At 46.5% G+C, this 23941-nt stretch overlaps 5 protein-coding genes and 1 long non-coding RNA gene across 11 annotated transcripts; 2 read left to right on the top strand and 4 right to left on the bottom strand.

Moving 5' to 3' along the window:
- Positions 1–2825: 2825 nt before the first annotated feature.
- On the bottom strand, positions 2826–3416 carry LOC135651454 (uncharacterized). Its single transcript, XM_065171525.1, has one exon. It carries the CDS (start codon positions 3414–3416, stop codon positions 2826–2828), a length of 591 nt encoding a protein of 196 aa, XP_065027597.1.
- Positions 3417–10760: 7344 nt separating this feature from the next.
- Positions 10761–12624, bottom strand: LOC135650526 (uncharacterized). Of its 2 annotated transcripts, none has more exons than XM_065169947.1 (4): positions 12479–12624; positions 11752–11961; positions 11579–11642; positions 10761–11492 (listed from the first exon to the last, which is right to left on the bottom strand). In XM_065169947.1, exons 1-4 carry the CDS (start codon positions 12574–12576, stop codon positions 11211–11213), a joined length of 654 nt encoding a protein of 217 aa, XP_065026019.1. In that variant the 5' UTR covers positions 12577–12624; the 3' UTR covers positions 10761–11210. The 2 variants fall into 2 exon arrangements, with proteins under 2 accessions (XP_065026019.1, XP_065026020.1); XM_065169948.1 differs by having other exon boundaries at positions 12364–12493.
- Positions 12625–13942: 1318 nt separating this feature from the next.
- LOC135651003 (ribulose bisphosphate carboxylase small subunit, chloroplastic-like) lies at positions 13943–14868 on the bottom strand. Its single transcript, XM_065170767.1, has 3 exons — positions 14613–14868; positions 14398–14529; positions 13943–14306 (listed from the first exon to the last, which is right to left on the bottom strand). Exons 1-3 carry the CDS (start codon positions 14790–14792, stop codon positions 14076–14078), a joined length of 543 nt encoding a protein of 180 aa, XP_065026839.1. The 5' UTR covers positions 14793–14868; the 3' UTR covers positions 13943–14075.
- Positions 14869–16032: 1164 nt separating this feature from the next.
- LOC135651020 (uncharacterized) lies at positions 16033–18615 on the top strand. 5 transcript variants are annotated; one of them, XR_010501713.1, is made up of 4 exons: positions 16033–16195; positions 17232–17331; positions 17599–17704; positions 17830–18615. It is a non-coding gene; the product is annotated as an uncharacterized LOC135651020 (long non-coding RNA). The 5 variants fall into 5 exon arrangements; XR_010501710.1 differs by having other exon boundaries at positions 17808–18615; XR_010501711.1 differs by lacking the exon at positions 17599–17704 and having other exon boundaries at positions 16035–16195; positions 17808–18615.
- On the bottom strand, positions 18550–20071 carry LOC135651019 (NAC domain-containing protein 92-like). Its single transcript, XM_065170786.1, has 3 exons — positions 19692–20071; positions 19302–19567; positions 18550–19205 (listed from the first exon to the last, which is right to left on the bottom strand). The coding sequence occupies exons 1-3, from the start codon at positions 19843–19845 to the stop codon at positions 18663–18665; spliced, it is 963 nt and encodes a 320-aa protein (XP_065026858.1). The 5' UTR covers positions 19846–20071; the 3' UTR covers positions 18550–18662.
- A 1479-nt stretch (positions 20072–21550) lies between these two features.
- Positions 21551–23931, top strand: LOC135651453 (uncharacterized). The gene is made up of 6 exons (XM_065171524.1): positions 21551–21827; positions 21895–22232; positions 22315–22677; positions 22740–23129; positions 23216–23412; positions 23527–23931. The coding sequence occupies exons 1-6, from the start codon at positions 21646–21648 to the stop codon at positions 23776–23778; spliced, it is 1722 nt and encodes a 573-aa protein (XP_065027596.1). The 5' UTR covers positions 21551–21645; the 3' UTR covers positions 23779–23931.
- The last annotated feature ends 10 nt before the right edge of the window (positions 23932–23941 follow it).

Here is a 23941-nt window from a genome sequence, read left to right as displayed (position 1 = left end):
TTGCTACTCTTTATCTTTCGATCGTGAAGGTTGGTGGACTCATGGAAAGGACGTCAGTTTACTGTTCGATGACATGTTCGCCTTGTGACGGGGGTGGGTGTGATGAGGCCGCATGCGTAGACTCTTCCAACACAAAGAATGTCCATATTCTATTGGCAGAGCCCACATCTCAAGCAGGAGAGAAAGAGATGTAGTCCCACGACTCGAGCATTACCCCCCCTCTCTCTCTCTCTCTCTCTCTCTCTGCAGCAGTCGGGACACGCGGTTGGCATCACTTACCAAAGTCTTCCTACTAGAAATGTATACATGATTGAATCATTGACACTGGACAAATAAAATTTCAATCTATAATTCCCAAAACAAATGTCAAACAGTGACATCGGCAGTGGCTCTTTTGCTTTGAATGTAATTTCAATCTCATCAAACACATAAATTCCTATAACGTGATGGATGCAAGTAATCTATAGAAATTGAATTAATGTAATTTTGATATGACTGTTAGCACCAAACAAAATTCTATAGCGATAATTCAATCTCTAATCAACCATTACTCTCAAACTTCGAATGACGATAAAGTCCAATTTATCCTCGATTACGTAAGCCATGGACATTGAATGTAATTCCCGATCCACCATCTAAATTCTCAATCAGTATTAGTTTCCCGTCAAAAGGTATCCTGGCTGTGGCATTTTGTCAAGCACAATACCAAACAGTCAAAAAAGTTGATGTTTTTGTCTTCATCCTTTTGTTCGTAACGTTCTTTTTCTCTAACAATCAGAGGACTTTCTCTTGCCATATCTTCCAATCATTTATGTAGTTTTCATCCATGGCAATGCGTGGGTTGTAAGGCTGTAAGGCAATAAAAAGTGGCATTTGAGAAGTTTCCGATGGTTCCGATCCTTGACTTGCATGTTGAATTTCATGACATTAGGAAAAAAAAAATCATTAACATATTGGTTAGCATGATGTGACCTAGATTCGTATGTATATGAATATTTAAGGTGTTTTCGAGATGAAAATAGCATGCTTACGAGGAGGATCCGTGGTAGCTTCGAGATGACTCCAAGGTGAATCCGAGAGAGCTCTGAAGTGAATATGAAATGGGTGTGAATTCGAAATGTCAAACTCTCAAGGTACTACCTACACTGAGATCAAGATCGAAAATAATTTTTTAAATCCCTTCGAAACCTAAGTTAGTAATACGAGATCCCAGGTTCGATTAGTTCAAAAGAAATAAATGCAAGAAAAAATATTTACAATGTCCTTTATCATAAAAAATTTATTATTATCTTTCTTATCATAAAAAAAAAGAAAATATATACTTATCTACTTTAAATCTTTATAAACGTAGATGGAAGATTTTGATAACACATAACAACTGCATATTAACTATCGATAAATTCCCTTTCACGAAGCTACCCCAAATTTTCATAAGAACACACAACCAGACGGCCCTCACGTGAGGCTCAATAGACGATACCACAACGATAAACAATAAAACATAAATTAAATACCCGTTTGTAGAGATGAAGCCACTATAAAAAGGCACGGCACGTGCGGATCAACACCTCGCACGCTCGGAGCGGAGGCCGTGCACGATGATGCCGTCGACTTCATTATTAGTGTAAGTGAGTCAGATGGTGTGTGTTTACGGGAAAAGACCTCTTCCTGGGAAACACGTGGGCGCACTTCCCAATCCGAGTTCCCATGTGCGGAGCACGTGAAAACACGCAGTCGGCATGCCTTCTCTCCAGTAAAAGAACATGTAAACTCAGTGGACCGGCCCATGTAGTGTAAACTAGCCCGTTTCAGACGGTCCATTTCAGAACGCAGTGATCAACATTGCAACAAGAATTGGGGAAGACACACCTGAGGAAGGAGATCCCTCCAGCAGCACGCAAGGAACAACGAAGAGAAACAGGGAGGCTGTGGCCCCATCGGCTCATCCTCTTCGAACTCGAGACTTGGTGCCATCAGAACGAAAAGCGATGATGGTGGCCCGTCTTCGATCATCCCCAAGCAGCGGTGGGATCAAGTCAATGTCCCCGGTCACAAGAAGAGACGAACAAGCAATCGGAGTGGAGAATCAGAGAGCGAGAGAGAGAGGAGAGCACGGAACACGAAGCTTAGGGCAGAGTCTTATAGGCGCTACTAGACCCCCTAATCACTGGATGCCTAGCCGAAAGGAGACGGAAGGACCACGCACGATCCGCAGGGCCAACCGCCGACACCTCGATGAGAGGTGGGTTTAAAGTTTAAATAAAACGGACCGGGTCCAAATGGATATAATGTAAATTATGATAAGGTTAGAGGAGCCCAAATCAATCTGAATTTGGGTTAATTTGCCCGACCCAAAATCAAACCCGGTCCAAATCAGAAGCCATAGGTTCTGATGGGCACCAAATCCTTCCCCAAGAAATCAAATATATAAATCTCATTTCATCGTCACAATAAGACACTTGACATGGTGCCGGAGCATCATTCAATATGTTTGGATCTCTTACGTCATTTAATATGATATATAATTGAGTTGTTATCACTATATCATGGTTATTAGGTTCACGAGAGTTCCATTGAGAAGGGAAACCACAGATTCATAGTACATATAATTCCCTACCTTTTCTCGTATCAGATGACATCAATTGATGAAGCGATTAGGATCTGCTGCAAGTTTTGGGTCCTTTTAATATATATATATATATATATATATATATATATATATATATATATATATATATATATAATTCTATTTTTTCGAAAGTTTACAAACTAAAAAATAATTTTAAAAACTTTAATGGAGAAAAGCTGGATGCGTCCGACATCGATCAGACGGCGGGAAGCGTCTCCGACCGCCAGGGGATATCCGCGAAGTCGGCCGGCGAACAGTCAGCGGCGTCAGCGACTTCGAACAGCCCGCAGTCGAACAGCATCCCGTTCTCCGACTCCGCCACCACCCTACACTCCGACCCGATCCCGAACACTTCATCTGGCCACCCGTAGCCGCTGAACTCGTCGTCGAATCCCCACATCTGACCGATCTCCACAGCCTCCGTCGCACCTCCTTCGGTGGCGACAGTGGAGGCTTCCAACTCTGGGGCCTCGCCGCCCTCGACGGACGATGACGGAACCGAAGGCGGCGGCGGTAGGCCAAGCTCGTCATCGGAGGCCTCGCAGAGGTACCCCAAATCCGGCTGGTCTGTCCACACAGCAGCCTGCGACTGAGGCGGCATAGGCGACGGGAGAGAAATCTCCTCCTCCAGGCTCTTCATAACGGAGGCGAGGTCCTGCTCCCGGGCGCCTGCGTCGTCGTCATCAAGGAGAAGGTCATCGTGAAGGCGCTTGGCCGCGGGCGAGGAACTCTCCGGAAAGCTCTCCTCCTCGCCTCGGCGCCTCTTGTGTTCGACGGATTCCTCCATAGGAACTAAAAAGCCAATCGTGGATTAGGGAAGCGATAGTGAAAGGACTACTTCGGCGTCGGTGTAGAATACGAAGACAGCGGTAAAGCAAGGGGGGGTTATCGTAGGAAGGTTAAAAAGGCAAAGCACTAAGCGCACGCGAGTCTACACGGCCGAGCGGGTGGGAGGGGGTTTATATAGTGGGAAAGCCGGAATTTTCGTTCGTGCTTATAATAGGTGAAAGTAGGAGGGCCAAAGTGTTAAGAGGACACGTCCGCATCGAGCCGGATTTCAAGTCCGGAGTTGGCGTCCGGAGGGAGGGGACCAGCTCGGAGCCCGGCTTGGTCTTCTCAGCTCGGCTGGATGTTCTTGGAAGCCATCTCGTTCTCGGTGGGAAGCGTTTCTTGCGGCATTTGTTTTTTTGCTTTCTCGAACGGTGACACACAAAAGGCCGGTAGGTGTCAGATCACGTGACGTACTGCCCTCACCGCCACCACAAGACTGGAAGTTCATTTGCGGGGCCCAGTCGTGAACTCAATCAAATCGTTCCGTGGGCCCAACAAAGGGAATAGGCAAGGAACATGGGCCCACCGGTTCACGCCTACCGAAGTCTCCAGAGCCTTTAAGTGGGTTCAACCGGTCCGGTCCGAGATGGGCACAGATTAAGTCCATCGTAATCATGACGGCTACTGCCTCAATGAATGGGTGATGGCCACAGCATCCTAACTCGGCAGGACAGTTTGTCCGCCGGGACGACGAGCCGATCACATGGGAGAGTTGGACCGGGCGTCCAAACGTCCCCAGATTTCACCCTCCCATCGGAGGAGTCGTGCGCATCAATCAATCGCATCAGAGGAGCACGATTGATTTGGGAGTTCACATCAATGTGAGCCGCACATGATCCGAACGACAAGCTTGGCGTGTTTGCGGATCCACCACCACGCAACGCAAACGCCCCAATCCATCTCCAGTCCGTATGCCGAATCACATCAAAAGAAAAGTCCTCTCGGTTCCTTGTGTACCTAAAATGGATAGATGTTTTGTATGTGGATATACAAATAATGACCGTCTCTGTCAACGTAAACCGAGGTTGACTCCTTGTTTCGTTGCATCGCAAAACGTGCAACAGCGTGAGACAGCCCCATCAAGGATTCATAGCTTCTCCCACCGCTTTCTCCTCGGTGCGAGGAAGGCGGTGACGGGTCACCAAACTCCGAAGAGAGATATTATTATGCTCATCGATTTAGGAAGATGTCAGCTGATTTAGCCGATATCAAAAGTGTTAATTAGCTTAATCGATAAAAAAAATTTAATTAAGTATATCTTCTTCTCAAGAACAGACTAATCCTTCTTTCTCTACCGTTGTTTAAACCTCGAGAGAAACTTCCTCTGCTCATTCTTCCACCAATCCATAGAGATGTGGGTAAACCGGGGAGCTGTTGCGGATCGCAGCTGCAGCTACGTGTTCCTCGAGAAAGTTAGAGAATCGTCACCGGAAAATTCATCGCAGCATCCATGAAACCGTAAGTTGAGGCAGCTGCACATGCCGCCGATCATCATCCATCCTCACCATCAGAACTCTCTATCATGACACTCGGGGGTAGCTTCTCGGAAACCTAATCTAACCATCTGTCTTCAATAGACAAACACGATGTTGATATCTTCTACAAAGTCCCACCACCGCCATGTCTCGCGAGGACTAGGATAAGCTCGGAGGTTCCAGGCAGGAGGGATATGAAGTGATTGGCTGACACGGTCTTGCAAAGGCCAAAAGGCGAAATAAACACGATGGTGTCAAGATAAACGTACGTACATTTCTAGCCGCATACGTCCCAACTGCAAGTTCGAGTCCGTATCAAGGAAATGTCCAAGAGAGAGAGAGAGAGAGAGAGAGAGAGAGAGGGGTGGGCATCAACTTGTGGCCAACGAGGCATCGTTGAGATGAGCTTTCCCGTGGTTGCGCACTGTGGCACGGAAGGAGGACACGATGACTGTTGGAGAGACCAGCAATGTCGACTGCGGCTGCCGCCTTCATATCAGATCGGAAAGCTCAGTTTACGGGCACAGTCATTTGCCAGGATATGCCTCTGCAGTTGGAGGGATTGGAGGTCATCTGAAACCAACCTGCCAGCTGCAAATCACATCTCGTGATCTGCGCCTGACAGGTGTTTTCGGCTTGGCTGAGCCTCTCACGAAGACGAGGGATGATAGACCAGCAAGAAACCCTTAGTGTGACTTCATCCTCTCCACCGACCATGAATTAATCTAGCCGTCTTTATTCTTCTTTTATTCACAGCACAGAAACTGCTCTCTTTTTGTTTCCTATCATTCTTCGTCAACCAAGTCGAGTTGGTGTAGTCACTCCTTTGCTTTAGGGGAAGGAAACACTTTTGATGGCTGCGACTGGGAAAAGGATTAGCATTAACAGTAGCCAAACGTTTAGTGCTTCGAGTTTTTGATTGGTAGCCGGAAAAGGAACTCAAAGCAGGAGGATTACAGCTGTGTTTATTGGTCTGCGAATAGGAGCTCAATGGCAGTGGCTTGTACATGCATCAAGATGCTCCGACGAGCGACATTGGTCGTAGGAAACAGGAAGAACCATCACTATTAGCACAGCAAATACAGAGATCGCAAACAGCATTCTTACAATCCATACTGGTGAATAGAATGCCTCCTTTACATAAAAAGGCGTGCCTAAATACTGTTACTATGATCTCAAAGCACTCATATCTGATGCCACTCCACATGCTGCAACAAAGACGCAGGGAAACAACTTCGATCAACGCTAAAGCTGTAAAGCAAGTGGTGGAAGGTCGCACAGGCAAAGTTGGCATGCACTTCTCCATCTCTTGCTCTTCACAAAGAATAAATCATCACGCGAGAAATCTGACACTGAAACAAGACAAAATTCCCCTGTCTCCCTATAGTAGATGCAGCATTTTACAGTTGATATCGAGATCAACGTGAAGCATATTGTTGAGTCAGAAATCTATAACGCTGTAAGCTCAAACACTCGTGACATGTGCAGTTGGTTGTTAATTTCCTTTCGTAATGCTGTCATGTACCTTCAGCCTTTCGTTTCATGGATCATTCAATGGATATCATTACAAAGATGGTGACCGGAAAATTGCAGCATTAATAGAGAGCCACAGTACATGCACAGAACCAATTAATGACACCGTTTAGCTTCTTCTACTTCGGCTGTCGGTACAAAGAACCAAAGCCTGCGCATGCTGTTGGACAAGCTTCAGTTCAGCTGTCGGCGGCAAGCATGAACAGAAAAACCAACGCCTGACATGATTTCTCTCCTTCTTTTGGAACTACTGTTCCTCTCATTCTTTGTAAGATGAGCTCATATTGATTTGAATTCTACAACCATAGCAGTGAATTAAAATAGAGAAAATGGAAGCAGAGTCCGTAAGGAGCCCGGAAGAACCTCCTGGATCAAACCGAGCAGAGATGATACTCTCCGCCCGTGAATCATTTCACAAATTATCCCTATAGATCTCTTGAGAAATTTCTAGTTTGTGGTAATATATTCCTCCCATTGTAAAGCTAGAATAGTAGATACAAACATAGATGAAATATGACACACGAGCATCAGAAGGATCAATATAAGAACGCATCATTTCCTGCTTTGCTCCACATCACCCATCTCTGAGCCAAAATGGAATCCCATCTTCCAGAGACAGAGAAGGGGGAAGAATTCAAGAATTAGAGCGAAGAAGAAGAAGACAAGAGCACAAGAAATATCATTCTTCGAGTGAGTCACCTGGCCCTCAGCTCCGAGCGCTATATTTGAACAGAGCAATAAAAGCCACAAAATCAACAAAGAAACCATTAAAAACCCACTTCACTTCCAAAGCTGCAATCTGTCACCCATGTCTTGTTACTTTCTTCACTCCTTTTCTCTTCCTAATCTGTCTTGTCCTCTACTTCTTCACACTGATTCCTACTTTCCCTCCAATTTCCACCTTTAATTATTTGGCTGCTGCGTGTGGGATCTCGTGGATGTTTTGCAGCTCCCAGATATCATGGTCCTCCTCTTCCCAGAGCAGGCCGCCCGGCCCCTCACTTCCCCTGCTATCGGAGCAGAGGAAGTCTTCGTCCACGAACGGGAACCAGCCCAAGAGCTTCTCCTCCTCCACGCCCCACAGGCACCACCACCACTCTCCCAGCTCTGCCGCCGCGTCCCCCCACCCCACCGCTTCCTCCTCCGCCGGAGCAGAGGGAATGAAAGACGGCTGCCGTATGTCGGCGGCGGAGGCAGCAGCAGCAGCAGGGTTCTTGTCATCTCCTCCGCCCATCGCCGCTGCGTTCTCCAGCGAAGCCACCGCCGTCGCCAGCCTCGGCGTCGACGCCTTCTGCCTTCGCTGAGCCTTCCCGAAGGCTTCGGCGGAGGCCTTCGAGGACGGCATCGCGCCCTCTGCTCGACTTCGTTTCATCTCTTGCTTCCTACTCGTTTTGCGTCACCGTGCAAGAGGAAAGGCTGCCGCAACTGTGAGAGCAGAGAATAAGGAGGGCTTCTTTGGGTTCCTTTATAGCGAATGAGATCTAATACATGTGTATTTATCCTTTTGAGATATTGACATGCCTATCCTTCGACGGTTTGGAAATAACATATTAACCAATCGGAAGGCTTTTTTTCTTTTTTATTTTCTATCTAAATTATAGTAAACATTTCGTGAACGCAACAACATATTAACTGCTGGCCGCAAACAAACAAGTCATTCGTCCAAGAGATCGTCTTGGCCTTCGTCTTCAACGCTACCTGCTCGCTTTCTTTCCTTCTCCGAAGGCGGCGGAGGGAGAGAAGAACAGTCACACTGTCAAGACTTCACCAGCACCGTTGAGCAGACATCCGACAGAGCACGTCACCGGGCGAGAGGCGAGCGCAGTCAAACCTGAAACACTGGGGGAGGGAAGGCGTATCTCCATCGCAGTCATCGTCGTCCCCACGTACGCTCGTGCCTATCAACATGGACACGAGCGAGGGAGAGAAAGCCCTGCAACCAGTTAAGGATGGTTTCGTTCTTTCTACTTCTGTGATTACGTATTAGCACACTGCTCTGTGACTGGAAACCGAAACAAGCAAAAGGAAAGGCCACCCATCCTGCTTTGTTTGCTTCCTTTGGACATCGAATCGATCCCTGGGGCTGTCACGCAGCTTCCGAAGAGGATGATGGTGACAGGTGGAGCACAACAGCGGCACGCAATTAGATCCCCAGCCAAGTATCCTATAAAAAATTAATAGTATTTCAAGAACCAGACAGTATTTACAGTTTCGATCGATCCAAACTCTTTTTTTCTCTTCTCTATGCTTTGTCTGATTGCTCGTTCAGCGCCACAAAGTGACGGAGCGACTCGAAACATATATTCGAACGATCTGTTACTCCACGATTAGGTGTTCTAAATGTTATTTTATTCTGATGAGTCTGGCTTCTGTGATGAAGTTGAACAAAGAGGCTTAGAGATGTATGATTGGCGATTTAGTTTACAGTCATCGTAAAGAAAAGATTGTTTAGGAGGACACAGTCTCGTGAGAGGGTACAGTCACATGAGGGCTGCCGTACTTCCGGCGCGCTGTCGACTGCATGTCCTCCGCCTGACTCCGCCGCAGGACCAGTACCCGTTGCAGGATCTGGGACATCAACAAGCGTGACACGAATCGCACGCCATTCGACCGCATAAGGCGCCCTCGGTGCAGCAACTCAAGAACCTCAAGCACAGTCTTCTTTGTGGTAGATGTGACGTCCCATCAAACGATGTATCCACAAGGAGAAGAACCAAACAAAGAGAGATCCACCGTGCGATCTTTCAGTGCTCCCAAGGGCCGAGGCGAGGATAAAAAATCTGCAGCCGAAGTAAGAGCAGCAAAGAAGCCAAGCAAAAGAGAGAGAGAGAGAAGGGGGACAGGGGTGGAGGCAGAGCAGCTGTTGTCGGCTGGACGAATCGCATCGAAATCCGGGACGTTTCTTCAAGTTCATCGACAGAGATAAGTCGCCGTACGTAAAGGCAGGATACGATATCCACTTGGATTTGGTTGTATGCGCCGGACTGAGGCGAGCTAAGCTGATCAGGATACGATATCCGCAAGAGGACATCAGCGGCAGCTGTGAGTAGCATGCATGACAGCCTCCTTCTGTTCCTTCCCTCTGTGATTTCGATTGCCACTCGTCTGCTATTTCCTTTCTCTTAATCGTGAAGGTGAAGCTTGATCAGCATCACCTTTGGTAATATAATATAATATATACGTCTATATTTATTAGGATGGATAACTGTTTTTAAAACTAAAATTAATTAGAAAATTATTCATACATTAGCTTTACTTACGGATCACCTAATCGACATACGATGATACTTTAATACTGTATGATCGACAAGTTACGAGAGATTCTGAATCTATACACCAATAACATATCATACCATCGATTCGATCGTTTACGAAAGATTCTGAATTTATACACCAATAACATATCACACCAATAAGGGTGTCAGTTAAACTTTACAAGATTAATCAAATAACATGAATACGAAAGTTAACTCGATCAATTGTTTACGAGAGATTCTGAATCTACACATCAATAAGGGTGTCGATTAAACTTTACAAGATTAATCAAATAGCATGGATACGAAAGTTAACTGGATGGATCGTTACATCCTATCCTCGGATTCAATACACAAATCTTTGATTTTGGTATAAAAAGACATTTTTGATAGATACGGAAATAATGTTTTACTATATTTAGAAACTAGTTGTCCGAATATACACTGAGACTCGGTCTTAATGGATTGCGTATCTAATCAGGATTAGGGATCTGAGAACCGAGAGGTTAACTGGCTTAATCTTAATAGACACGAGCTTCATACTTTTCTCTCTCTCCTCCTTGAATTCCGACCACTGCCACCGAGAGACGAAACGCCTCATTAGGGAAGATGACATTCTCAAAAGTAAGCTCCATGTTTTGCTTCACCTACTACTGTGTTTGGTGATCAGATCAATCGACAATGGGATAAAAAATCTGGCCACACGAACACGAAGTTTGTGTCTTTTATTTGGGATTATGTTTAATCTTCCTGACCAATTCAGGATCGTAATACGAAGATTTAATCTGATGAATTGGTGGATCAAACCTAACCCAAATCCCTTTGTTTAATGGGGAGGGGTCCAGTGCAACCCACATTCACGTGGTCACCTCGTCCTTTAGGTCACCGCCAAGCAATCTGAGTCACGCGCTCTCATGTTCATGTCCACACCCTCTCAGTTGACAACATTGACCAAAGCAGATGGGGATTCCAAGCGCACACATAATGGTCCACATTGAGACCACCATCTTTTAATCACTTCACAGGGAAAAGGAACACTTGGGGTTCAAACCATCATACGATTTATACATTACGTTATTAGTATTTACACATTTCATGACTCGGTGGTGTTTGCAGACTTGGAAGAGGAAGAAGATATCAAAGCCACACCAATGAGCTCAAAAATCTCCTCTCCTCCCTCCTCCCCAAGTCTCAAAATCCAATGCTTGGATCAAAAACAAAACACCAAAATATTGGCTTCCCTTCCCATCTCTCTCGCGATCACTTAATTTTGTATCTACATATAAGTACCTCAATTACAAATGGAAAATGTACAGTCACAAATAACAGAGCTCCTCCACGGGATGAAACACTTGGTGCTTCTCTGCTCGTGCTTAGCACCTAATTGTTGTTTTTGATTTCTTGGTGTTAATGTTATCTTCTTCTTCTTCTTCTTCTTCCTCTCACACGGCGCTCCAAAAATAAAGCAGGAAGCGCGGGCAGGGCTGTTCAGGCCACGGCAGTGATGCTGCTGCAGCTCCGGCGGTCGCGGTTGAGGCAATCAAAACCCTCGATGCGCACGGCCGCCGGCATGAGGCCGAACTTGGCGTGGGCACAGCCCTGCTTGGGGGAGAGCGGCGGACCTGACTGGATTAGTGGTACAGGGGCGAAGGCTGCCGGCGGGCGGTCGTCGCCGAACCGGGCGTCGTGGACGACCGGGTTCGCGGCACGGCTCGGTGGCGAGCCGCAGAAGAACGGCGGTGACGACGACACTTGATTCTGCTCCCCGCCCTGAAAACGAAAACCGTTCGGGTTGGATCTTCTGCTACCGAGGAAGACCCTCACGAGTAGGTACGGAGGTCGAAGAAAAACCTCACCTTTGCGAGAAATATGCCATGGAGGTCCGCCCCGGCCTTCGAATCGGAGAAATCGGTTTGATGACTGAATCGAACAGGGAGAGAGACGGGAGTCAGGCAAGGAAATAAAAAGGAGAGCGACTCCCGATGTAAAGGGTTAAGAGTTGGGGACGAGAAAGAGAGGAGAACCATACCTCGAGAGCCAACGGAAGGGTAGGACCGGTTCAGCGACGGCGGCAAACGGGCTGAGCCGGCGGGGCTTAGGGCAGAAGACGGGCGGCTTTCGATCGGCCACCGCGAGCGGCGCCCTCATCTCTTCGCTGGCAGATAAGGCGTTCTGCTGTTGCATCGCGCGGTGGTTCATCTTGTCCACAGATCTCTTGGAGCTTCGCGTCTGCAACCGCCTGTAGACGCACAAATCCACAAAATAAGCCCGTCTTTCCACGCAATCTCAATCTCTTCGCACAAACACGAAAAACCAGCGAAACCAAACGAAAATTCCCACAAAAAGCAGCGAGTTTCAGAGAAGAAACATCAGAGGCCGTCACAAAAATTCCATTTTTCGGACAATAAATCAACAGAAAAATCGAACAGAAGGAAAATTCCTTGCAAGACCAGTAAAAATTCGATGCTCGTCATAAAATAGCAGCCCATGATACCACGTGGGAGACCGAAAGACTCAGAAATGATGGAGACGAAGCCGGCGACTACTCAAAATCGAAGAACAAGCACAGAATAAGATCTTAATCCTTGGAACACTCGTAAAAATTCTATCTTCGTCAAACACATCAGCCTCCGGAAGATACCACGAAGGGGGATCGAAGGCACAGGGCTCATACAGTAGAAGCTTGCAACCACTAAAGATCGAAGAACGACGCGAGACGGGGACGCGGAAGAAGGTAAGATTGTGTCTTGATTTACCTTCTCCACCTCTCTACCAGCGAGAGAGGAACGGCGAGAATCGGAGGAGGACAAGGCGGTGCAAAGGGACGACGAAGAAAGAGAGACTCGGAGCCCATTTATAGAAAGATAAACAAATAATAAAAATAAAAACCAGCATCATCAACTGATCGAAAAGAAAAAGGTAAAAGTAAAAACCAAGAAAAGGGGCGAAAGCATAAATCAATAAACAATTAAATTCTAATTTAGAAAAAACAAAAAAAAGGTGGAGAGATGGTACGTTGAATACGGAAAACCACAAACGACGGGTACTATTAGCAATAAAATAATAATAGTAAATCGATTAATACAATGAGAGTCGTGACAAACGTCACGACGGGGCATTCGTGACTCTCGTGATTCCTGGTCGACTACGCTCCTTTGCCTGCGTGGTTTAGGATTAGTCAACGCTTTCGCTCCGATCGTTCGCGGCTCGGCCATTCGGATAGGGACGCTCGTTGACTCACACGCCCGTCGTCGATTTAAGATCCTTCGTGCACATTTCAGCGAAAATAATCTTCGACACGTGGAGTCTAAGCCACGTCTGCTGATATCGTCCTCTCTCTTTCTCTCCTATGTGGACGCATGTGTCACGAGGCCACCACATGAACACGGCCTCCGCTCGACATCAAAATGAGTTGCCAACCGCTGTAGGTATCGAGAGATGATGGCCGTCATGTGCGTGCTCTTACCATACACTTTGGTGGTGAAAGCTAAAGCATGTGGGAGACCGTAATAGTTTGTAGGGTTCGTGGGATCCAAGAAGGCTCATCGGCTCTGCGTTTGCAGCGTGCAAATGTTCGTCCTCGTTGGGTCCATGAAACCGACGGGTGCCACATTTTTCATATTGGGTGATTAGATCTAAGTATATGTCTTCTTCTTTCTCGGAGTTGATGGAGGCAGATACCATTAAATGATACCGGAGCAGCAGTCGGTGAGTTCCCAGCCTGGCTTTTGACCCGGTTGTCCTCCGTCCGGTTGGGTGGAGACAAGCTGTGTGCTTGATGAAGGTGCCGATTCCTATGGTTTTTTAATGATTCCTGGGAGTCGATTTGGGCATTTGGTGCCAAAGAAGCCTTCGATGATGGGTTCGAGTCCACGGCGAGTCTGGACCGACCACCCTGATCTTGCTGAGCCCGGTCGTGAGCGGCCGAAACTCCGATCTCGGCCCGTTTCGGCATGTGTATCTCGGCCCGGTTAGGTCTTTAGGATAGTACCGGACGAGGTTATAGATTTGAACGTTAAGCTTATCCTATCATTGAATCTTATTCCTCCTTCTAGGAACCAAACAAACACATCTTCATCTCCAGTGATGAATTGAGAGAGAGAGAGAGAGAGAGACATTTGACGTTGAAAGGAACTTTTAGACCGGTGCTCTTCCGCTGCCAAAAGAACAGTAAACGCCTTCGTATCGGTTTATCGTATACGATGAAACCGCCGATAATATAGTTTAAGACGATAAGGAGTTGTTCACCAAACAAAACAACGACGACCGTAGTACATGAGAGTCTGCTGGGACACAGCAGATGATGCAAAGAGAAGGATAAGCAAAAAGAAGGAATTCGAAGGAACAGAGTAGTTAGTAGCCGGGGGGCTTGAAGGCGATGAAACTGATACACTGCACTTGGCGGTTGTTGTCGAAGCCGATGATGCGGATGAAGGCCTTGGGGTACTCCTTCTTGCACTCCTCCACCTCCTTCACCACCTGCACCGCGTCGGTGCACCCGAACATGGGCAGCTTCCACATCGTCCAGTACCGCCCGTCGTAGTACCCCGGCGACCGGTGGTTCTCACGCCCCACGAACCCCTCCTGTTATGGCCACCGGCGTTCATCCATCAGTCCCCCTCACCCATGCATGCTCGACGACCTACTTAGGCAGGTTAAGTTTGACAGTTCTTACATGGCTGAATTCTAAGCAGGGAATCCATTTGGAACGGAGAAGGTACTCGATCTGCTTCACCAACGGCTCGTCCACCAGTGTAGGAAGGTAGGAGAGGGTCTCGAACTTCTTCTTGCCCTCGATCGGCCACACCTGCAACCCATACTCGATGGTTGTGATAACTACTACGGTGGGACATAACAAGCCTGCTGGTTTCTTCCTCCTCCGCTACCTACCTTCATGCACTGGACTCTGCCACCGTTGCTGGGGAGGTGGGAGAGGTCGGCGTTGGCCTTCCTGGTGACCGGGAAGGCCGAGGTGGACTTGAGACCGGTGAAGGGCGCCACCATGCTGGATTGAGCCGGGGAAGCCCGGGACACGGTGGCGGCGGAGGACACCATCATGGAGGAAGCCATTCCTCTTGCTGTTGCTCGTTGACCTGCCGCGTATATACTCTACTACTCTATAACGGGAAGAAGGCTCCTTGCCCTGAGGCTCACGTCTCCACCAGCACACCTATATATAACCCCAAACCTCACCTCCATGGATACTCTTGATCCGTGGGTGAGATCCGTTTGAGGTGGCGAGTGTCTCCGATCTCGTCCGTCGGTTCTCGAGGGGTGACATGCACACCTCGCGCACCACACACGGCGTGAGGAAATGGATGACATCGTAATCTTCTGGCGTCCCTCTCGGCGTCCCGCGTGGCGACGGGGATGGCCCATCTTATCTCCATGAACGTGAAACGAGCGATGGCCCTGTTTGTATCCTCTTCTTCCCTTGGAGCTACGCACTGCTGCTGAACCCGGTCACGGTTCAAACTCCTCGTTGTTTACCGGATCGTCGATTCCATGACAGCGCACAAGAAGACTTGGATTACATCATAATTTGTCACACATGAATCTTGGTAGTTGAGCTGCTCCTGTTTCATGGTTGATGGAAACAGAGCAGGAGAAACGGTGGTTGCTGGGAGGAGATGGTTGTGAGATCCGACTTACCTCGTCCTTCAACATCCACAATCCTTATCGAACCGAGTTTTTCTGGTGCACGAAGTCTCTTCCTCTCTGAGCTTAATTCTCGTTTGATGCTTACGGTCGTGATGGTTTGCACTGTAGTGGGGAAGATGGATTGTCATTCAGCACCGCACTGTCATCCGAGCACAGCAGATCACTTCTTTGATTCTTTGGCTACCATTTTTTGCCATTTTATATCAGTTTAACTTCTCCTGAAAGAAAAAGGAAAGAGAGAGCGTTGACATTGACAGAGTACAAACGTTGAAAAACAACAAGGCCTTAAATTATACTTACTGAGCAGATCGAAGCACTGTCGAGATCTCCTGTTTATGGCATCTTCCACAAACTGGACACCGAGGAAACCAGCAGCAGCAGACATGATACAGAGGTTTCCAGCAATTTCACTGTTCCTGGAGAAATACAGAGGAAATCCACATACAAGGTTTCGGTTTAAACAACAAAAAGCCAAGTTTTTCCTGAACGCTGTATGACAACATTACTAGCTTTGTAGGGATATACGTGTGTGTGAGATAGATTACAGAGGACGGAAGAAGGTTAAGTGGACTGAGGCCCACGAGGCCAATAAATGGGCCACACATGTCGGCTCACTGTGTACTTAGGTCCTGGTTGCGTCAACCCGTAACTGTGGCCCGTTCAGTTTGGGCACGACGGCTTTAGCATCTCCCTCGCCCGAAGAAAACCAAGATCAGGCTCCTTTGGTGCTCACGGTCTCCGCTCCGTTCGAATTGGTAGAAAGAGAAGAGAAGACGACGAAGAAGAAGATGCAGCAGCTCTCCACGCGACCGGTAATCTCTCTCTCGCTCTCTCTCTCTCTCACACACACACACACATAGATGTCCCTCCTAGGGTTTTGTGTGCAGGAGATGCGCTCCGAAGAACTTTGGTTCATGAATGGACTCTGGAGATGGAGCCAAGTCTTGATTGAATAAATTTGTTAGAGGTGTCCAAATTTGATTTCTTTTTTCATCATAAAAAAAGGAACTGATTGGGAAATGGGAATGATAAGCTTCCTCTAAAAATATGAATTGCTTTATTGCATGGACGAGAGATGGGTATATCACCTGCTTGAAGCAACTGGCGATTCTCCTTTGTAAGTAAAGGGCCTTTAAGGGCCTGGGATTTTGGTTAAATGGTGCCTTCTTGTTATCAAAGAAGAAGAATTTGTCTCAACCTTTTTTTAACTACCGTGAGTTGCCGGGTGGTGGGAGGCTTATGTGCTGGAAGTAATAAGAACTTACAAATATTCATTAAAAGACGTTGGATACCCTTGTTTCTGTTTATTGTACTTGCATATTTATCTGACTTATGACTTTGGTCATACTCCCTGTTGTGTGTGTGTATATATATATATATATATATATATATATGTGTGTGTGTGTGTGTGTTTGTATATATATATATCAGGTTTACTGTACTGCCCATGTAGATATGGTATGGGTGGTACGTACTAGTCCGACTCGCTACCGAAACGTGGCTCACATGAATCCCCATCGGTACACCTTAGTGTGCCATGTGTCTATACACCAGTATAGTTCGGTATATATCATACTAACAAACCTCCCAGAGAGGTTCGGGACCCAAAATGACGAAATATATATTATCACACACACACATGTGGAGATAATGATGTTCTGTCCTCAGTGAAATTCTTTTTAGTTGACAGTCATGTGCAAAAACATGAAGCTCAATACTGTCCTCCACCGCCAGCTGCTTCTGGATATAATAACTATAGACGTTTTTTGATTGTTTGGACTCGTCTTAGGTAACATCTATCTTGCTTCACACATGTCAGAAAGTCATGAATTTGTCTCATTTTTTCAGGTACGCTAGTTTAAATGGTCCTGTGGATGTTAGGATTCCTAATAGCACGATGACTTCAGTAATTGATGCTGATGGTGGCAATATCCATGATATTCATCAGGTACAGTGAAGACATTGTGTCTTTTTCAAATTCTTTCTTGATGAAAAAACATAGAATAACATAAAATGGCAATATTTCCTTAATGTAGTCAACGAGCATTTGTTACCTATTTATTGACTGTGTGAATATTTCCTTTTTCATTATAATCAGGTCATTCAAACATCAATGAAATTGTCAATCCATGACAAATAACTTCAGTGTCAGGATTCTTATATATGATTGCAATAAGATTCAAATGACAGGATTTGACTGTGTGATTTGCTATAGATTCACCGCTGTCTCAAGCACTCTATCCTTAGTCCTACTTGGAATCGGTGGTTTAAGTGTTCCTTGATGGTTAAATACTATGCGGACATTGTTGCTGGGTTTGTCGGTACAATTATGCTTTGTTTAATGATTAAAATACATGAGTTAAATGAATTAAAATACACGAGTTGCTAATTTATAGCTGTTATTGTACAATGGTCTGTTTACAGGATCATTTGCTGTCTATTTCAGAATTGTTGAACTAATTGATATACGGTTCCCAGCTATTCACGGATGGTGCCTTTGTAAGCTGTGAAGCCTGTACATTTCAGTATTTAGAGTTCATGCGACAGGTATAATCAACTCCAGTTTCGAGTGCATCATATTATGCTTTGTTCTTTGCAAACTTCAGCATTATAGTTTATTCTTTGCTTTTCTTATTTTTTCCTTGATCCGTCGAATTCTGTATCAGCTTGCTGATGAATCTCTGGTTTATTGGTGATCTTTAAGCTCTGGCATTCTTATCAATCAATTGAAATTGCCATTTTTCTTAATTTGAAGTGACGTTAATATACAGTAACCCACATGCATACGATACTGCCGCCGTTTCACATTCTCGTTCCAGCTTTCAACCCAAAGATCAGAAAACTAGAACGTAATCAGTGAGTTAAAAGATGCACAACAATTGCATCCTTTACCAGCTTTATTTCGGGTTTTGCTGCGTGTGGACTGAGTTTACCTTTGTATGCAAGGAATGTTTCTACCTGAACCGGGATTTTGCTGTAGCAAAGCACACATATTACATGCCTGACTCCGCGTGGTAAAGGACCAATTTGTCGAGACAGTTATCGTGCATTGCTCTTGGATTGCTGCCGTTGGATCCAGTGATTAACACAAAGGATAGTTGGTGCCTTTCACAATGATTAATGTGTAATTATAGTCGACAGAGGTTACTTTGATTAAAGATGCACATGAAATCTGAAGTTGTACAGCATTTGCTCCACCAAAGAAAGAAACTTTTTTTGAAGTCTGGTAGAAGCTCTATAGTTCCACCAACATTATGCAAGGTTGAGATTGAATTATTTTCAGTAGCTGCTCCAAATCGATTCCTGGTTGAATGACTGTGTTTGCTGTTGTTGTGGTGGTGGTGGTGGTTCTTGATGCTGTTGTGCACACTCCACACCTATAGATGAAGAGGCAGTAGCGAAGCTCGATTTCAAGTCATTCCCAAACAGAGCATCTCCTTGTGCCACAAAGGAGGTTAGACCGGCCACGTCGACGACGCCTTCTGGTTGCTGTTGACCATTAAAAGACAATCCCTTGGGAATTGCCGGAGATGGTGCCAATCCTGAAGCCAGCAAGCCTGACGCCCATGGCAGCGAAGCCTGGCCAGCCGCTGCTGCTCTAGCCAAGAACCAATTCATGTCGAGCCTGCCGCTGCTGTTGCTGTTGCAGAGGCTGTAATCTGTTTGCAACCTGTCAAACCCCGATGAACCAACCAGTTTGTTTAGCACCGATACGTCGAGTTCCCCCGGTGACTCGAGCGATGCAGGCATGGCGGGGGAGTCTGGTTGCGGCTTCTTTCCGGTGGGGCTCTTCCTGAAGACCCTGCACACAACCCATTCCTCCTGCAGAAAGAAAGAAAGAGAACCAACTCCTTCAGCCGTGCAACTCATCGAGTGGATCTGCCGGCATAGATAATAGCAAGGGGTTGTGGTGGTGACCTTGGTGGGTTCGTAGGGGAACCTGGTTTGCAGCCTGTACTCATGCATCACCCAACTCGTCTTCTCGCCCCTGGGAGCCCTTCCCTTGTAGAACACCAACGTCTTCTTCATGCCCACCACGACCCCACAGTGGAAGATCTCCTTGTCTTTCCCCGTCGTCTTCCAGTAACCGGCGTCGGTGGCTCGGTTGGTCCGCAGCCCCGTCGGGTACTTGCGATCTTTCATGCTGAAGAAGTACCACTCTTTCTCCCCCATGCTGGCCTTCCCTGCAAATATACACATATCCACACCCACACCAGTGATCAAAAGAAAGACATTGCACCATTCCACGACCAAACTGCACAACCCAGAATCAACCAAAAGAAGAAACAGGTGAAGGAGCATGAATACCCGGTAGGTCCCAAGGCTCGCACTTGTTGATGTCGACAACAGCGATGGCTCTGGTGGCGAAGCTGAACTCCGTCACCTTCCGGGTCAGATAGTAGGTGATGAGCTCTTCATCGGTGGGGTGGAATCTAAACCCTGGAGGAAGGGTCTCCTCCATTAATGGTATGATAACCAAAGTGGACCGGAAGAGACGCACATACAGACAGCCTCTCTAGATCTAGGAAGCACTCATCCTCTCAGCGTTGGCTAAATCGAGCAGAAGGAGCAGTTGCAGTGAGGAACATGAAGGACAGGTATTAATAATGGGTGAAGGAGGAGTGAAACTTTGAGATTCCTGCTAGTAGTGGAAGCTTCTTCTACGTCTATTTTGAATCCCATCCAACTCACTGAAAAAGATGGTGTTCCTGAGAAGCTTATTTTTTCGAAGGAAGAGATGGGGTGTAAATAATCCATCCACAATCCCTTCATCGAGAATGGAGGTGTTTATTGCAGTGCTGCCATGGTGAGGTGGGAGAAGGGCCGCCAAGTGGTTTTCTTGACATGGTCATTTTAGGTACAGTTGGAGGTTAATGAGGTCATTTGAGTGTGTCTTTTAGAGTATCTAACACACTTCTTTCGGATCCTGTTGTCAGTTTTCCAACCAACCCCAACCGTTTCTACCCACTGAGGGCCACACCCCTTGGATTTCAACAGGATCTAATAAATATAGAACATATATCCAGTGTCTCTTGCACGTGAGGATTACTCTACCTTAATTCGTTCATACTTGTTCATGTTTAGTTCCTCTTTTTAAGAATACAGATGCGCGTTTTAATTCAAGAAAAAAGGAAAAGAACACACTCTGCATTGCTCTTACGGAGAAAGAAAAGAACTGAAGACAGCAATGAACAGAGATACAATTTTGTCTTACTTTAACGGCCATAATGGTTCAATAGGTAAACCCAATTGAAGCTTAAGGCATTCATGTCCTTGGACTGGGTCATCTTACTGTCCACACAAGTATCACGATCAAGCATCAATCATCGAGAGCAACATGCATAGACTTCCATAGCAAATGAAGCAGGACAGCAACTCAACACAGTGTGAGCACAGCGGTCGTATGCTACAAAAACAGAGGCTACAGTAGTTAACAGAGAACGGTGACCCCTCTCTCGGCCTCTTCTGCCTTTGTGAAGCTACCTTCTCTGACACTTTAATGTGATTGAAACAGAGTGGCTCGGTAAAGATTTTGGCATTCGTGTGTTGGATTCTCCTCACGCATGCAGACCGAGGAGGAGTCGCTCCTAACGAGTACTTTTTTTGTTTGGTGAAGGCGATGGCTTCTCGAAATGTCACTCTCTGTTTCACTACCAGACCTGCATTAAGAAAGATGGAGGTGAGCTGTTTCCTCCCAGCAGCCACTCGTTTCTAGATCTCCTTTCCCTCGATGCGCTTTGTTCTCCATCATTCAGCTTCACCGAGAAGAGTTTGCTATAGTGGATTTGATCTTTTCAGAAACATTCGGAAGACCTGCAACATTATTAATTTGGCTTCATTCAGCTTTTCTTGCAGTAGAAAGTTCAAATATTCATCTGATCTTACTTATACCGAACGTAAGGTTTTTAATAAAGAGAAAATCTTCATGGAATTGATTGTAATCGAACAGTAAATCGATACGGGTGTGAAGTTTAGGTAGCTTTCATGAGAGCTTTCTCTCAGACAACAAAGACGGGATGGGCGGGCATATTGCTTGCTTTCGAGTCAAGTCATTCCATCCGTGCAGGAGTTTAACCTCTTACGGGTTCCAAATCTTATTTGTACCCGTAATTAAGCACTGTTAATCTACTTTTAAGAGTTATATTAACCTCACCTCAGCTTAAGAGAGTGTCCACATCATTAGATAAAGCACTTCACCATTGTGCTCACTGCAAGTTGCTCCTCAGCCTTGCTGCAGTGCATTTGCCCTCTCGAGTCTTCCATGGAGTGCACGGTGCATTTGGCCTCGAGCGTCTTCCATGGAGTGCAAGGCACCAAAGACGAGGCTGTGATGTTTCTCCTCCAAGTTTCCACCTTCCTCATCGTCCTCCACCTCGTCTCCTTCCTCCTCACCAAGCTGTTCACGTTTCTCCTTGACAGAGCAACCACGTATGAAGAACAAAGGTACATATCTGTCAAGTCTCCTCCTCTCTTTCATGCACTCTTTCATCGGATCAACCTTCTGTTGCAGAGACTCCCTTCTCATCACCGAAGACGAGATCAAGCACGTAACCCACGAGATCTGCTCCGAGGATGGAGAGCTAGCTGCCGGTATCTTTGGCAGAGAAGGCCTACCGTTATTCTACCATGAAAGCGTCGTCAATGATACTCTACTTGTCCATGAAGCAAAGGATTTCAATCAGCAACATCTTTTGGAGGTTGACGAAAGCTTTGTCGCAGAATTCCCATACGGTTCCCCACCTTTTAATAATGAGAAGCTCGGAATCGATCAGTACGGCGATGCTCCAGTGACCGACGTCATAAGATCATCAGATTCTCCATCTCCGATCGTGTGCGAGCTTGTAGAAGGTGCGTTTGGGGTTCGATTCTCCCCATAAAGCCTTCGGTAATAGCTTGTATCGTGACACGATATTGCTTATGCTGTTAACAGATGAAGACATCGGCGGCGACGCATGCCACGGTAATGTATTGGAGGACGCAGAGGAGGAGGCTGAGGTGTTATCAAAGAATGAGACTCTCTTCGTCATCGGCCAAACACATTCCGACTGCAACAAGTTTCGGCTGGAAGAAGACGAGGGAACATTTGATGGTTCTCTCGCAGGTGAATCGACATCCAATGGCTTTACGAAATGGAGAAGCTCTGCAATCAACAGGGCTTCCGAGACAGAATGCCTCCTCTCCTCTTCATCACGCAGGAGCTCTTCCAACTGGGAAACACTTGAGTTGTTCCAAAAGTACGATGAGGAGATGACGTTCTTGGACAGAATCAGCTCACAGAAGCTCGCAGAAACAGGTAACGTCCTCACGTGCTTCCTAAACATACATCTTAGCTCCTTCGTTCATGGATTGCCTCAGAGCTCATACGTCCGTTCTCAGAATCATTTAGGTCCATAAGGTTCCAACCAAGATCAATCTCGGAAAGGATTGCCCGCAAATTTACGATACAGAAGAAGAAGGGAGGCAACAGAGATCCATATCAAGAACTGGAGATTGCTTACGTGGCTCAAATTAGCCTCGCATGGGAAGCACTCAACTGGAATTACGTCTGCTTCCAGCAGAGGAAAGCCAACGGCGACGGTGAGCGCTTCTACTGCACCGCACGAATAGCTCAGCGGTTCCAACAGTTTCAGGTCCTCTTGCAGCGGTTCATCGAGAACGAGCCATACCAGCGCGGTCGGCGGCCTCAAGTCTTTGCTCGGACGAGGATTTCTTCCCCCAAATTGCTCCAAGTTCCCGAGTTCCAAGGTACTTCCTAATGGATTCTCCTTCTACCTTTCCAAACTCTAGTCCAAGAATCTGTTTCGCTGAATCAATGGTCTTGGAGGATTCAGAAGCCGATGAAGATGGAGAAAACATAATTTCACCTACCGAATTCTCGTCCATTTTAGAAGATGCGATCCGAACCTTCATGAACTTCCTCAAGGCAGACAAGAAGAACCCTCGCCAAATCCTCAAATCATTCGTCAAGACAACCTCAAGCTCTGTAGATCCAGAAGTTCTTCGTTCACTGAAAAGAACCAATCAGAAAGTGAGTCTCCCCTTTCTACTCTCTCTCTCTCTCTCTCTCTCTCTCTCTCTCTCTCTCTCTCTCTCTCTCTCTCTCTCTCTCTCTCTCTCTCTCATTCTGACATGATACTTTCAGATGAAGATGGGGCTCAAAGGCCTGTTGAGGCGAAGGAGATGTTGGAACAAGAAGTGGGTACAGGGGGAGGAAGAGGAGATGGACATACTGATGGGATTAATAGACATGAAGATTGTGTCCAGAACGCTGAGGATGAGTGAGATCAGCCAAGAACAGCTGCAGTGGTGTGAGGAGAAGATGACCAAAGTAGGAGTATTGGAATGGAAAAGTTCAAAGAGAGTCCTCCCCGCTACCTTTTTCCCTCTTAACTGATCCCAATCTTAATGTCGTCGGGTCTGCTTTGCTTCAGCCTGCCTGACGAAAGGATCCACCTCTTGTATGTGTATATGTCGATGTATGTGGTTGTAAGTTCAAGATCACAGATGTTGATGGACGGTAGCCATCTGTTCCATGACTGATGGACGGTCGTGATGCG

Source organism: Musa acuminata, chromosome BXJ3-10 (genome assembly GCF_036884655.1).
Source record: "Musa acuminata AAA Group cultivar baxijiao chromosome BXJ3-10, Cavendish_Baxijiao_AAA, whole genome shotgun sequence".
Taxonomy (NCBI): domain Eukaryota; kingdom Viridiplantae; phylum Streptophyta; class Magnoliopsida; order Zingiberales; family Musaceae; genus Musa; species Musa acuminata.
Note: the sequence above shows the minus strand (reverse complement) of the source record. Positions and strands in the feature narration are given on the sequence as shown.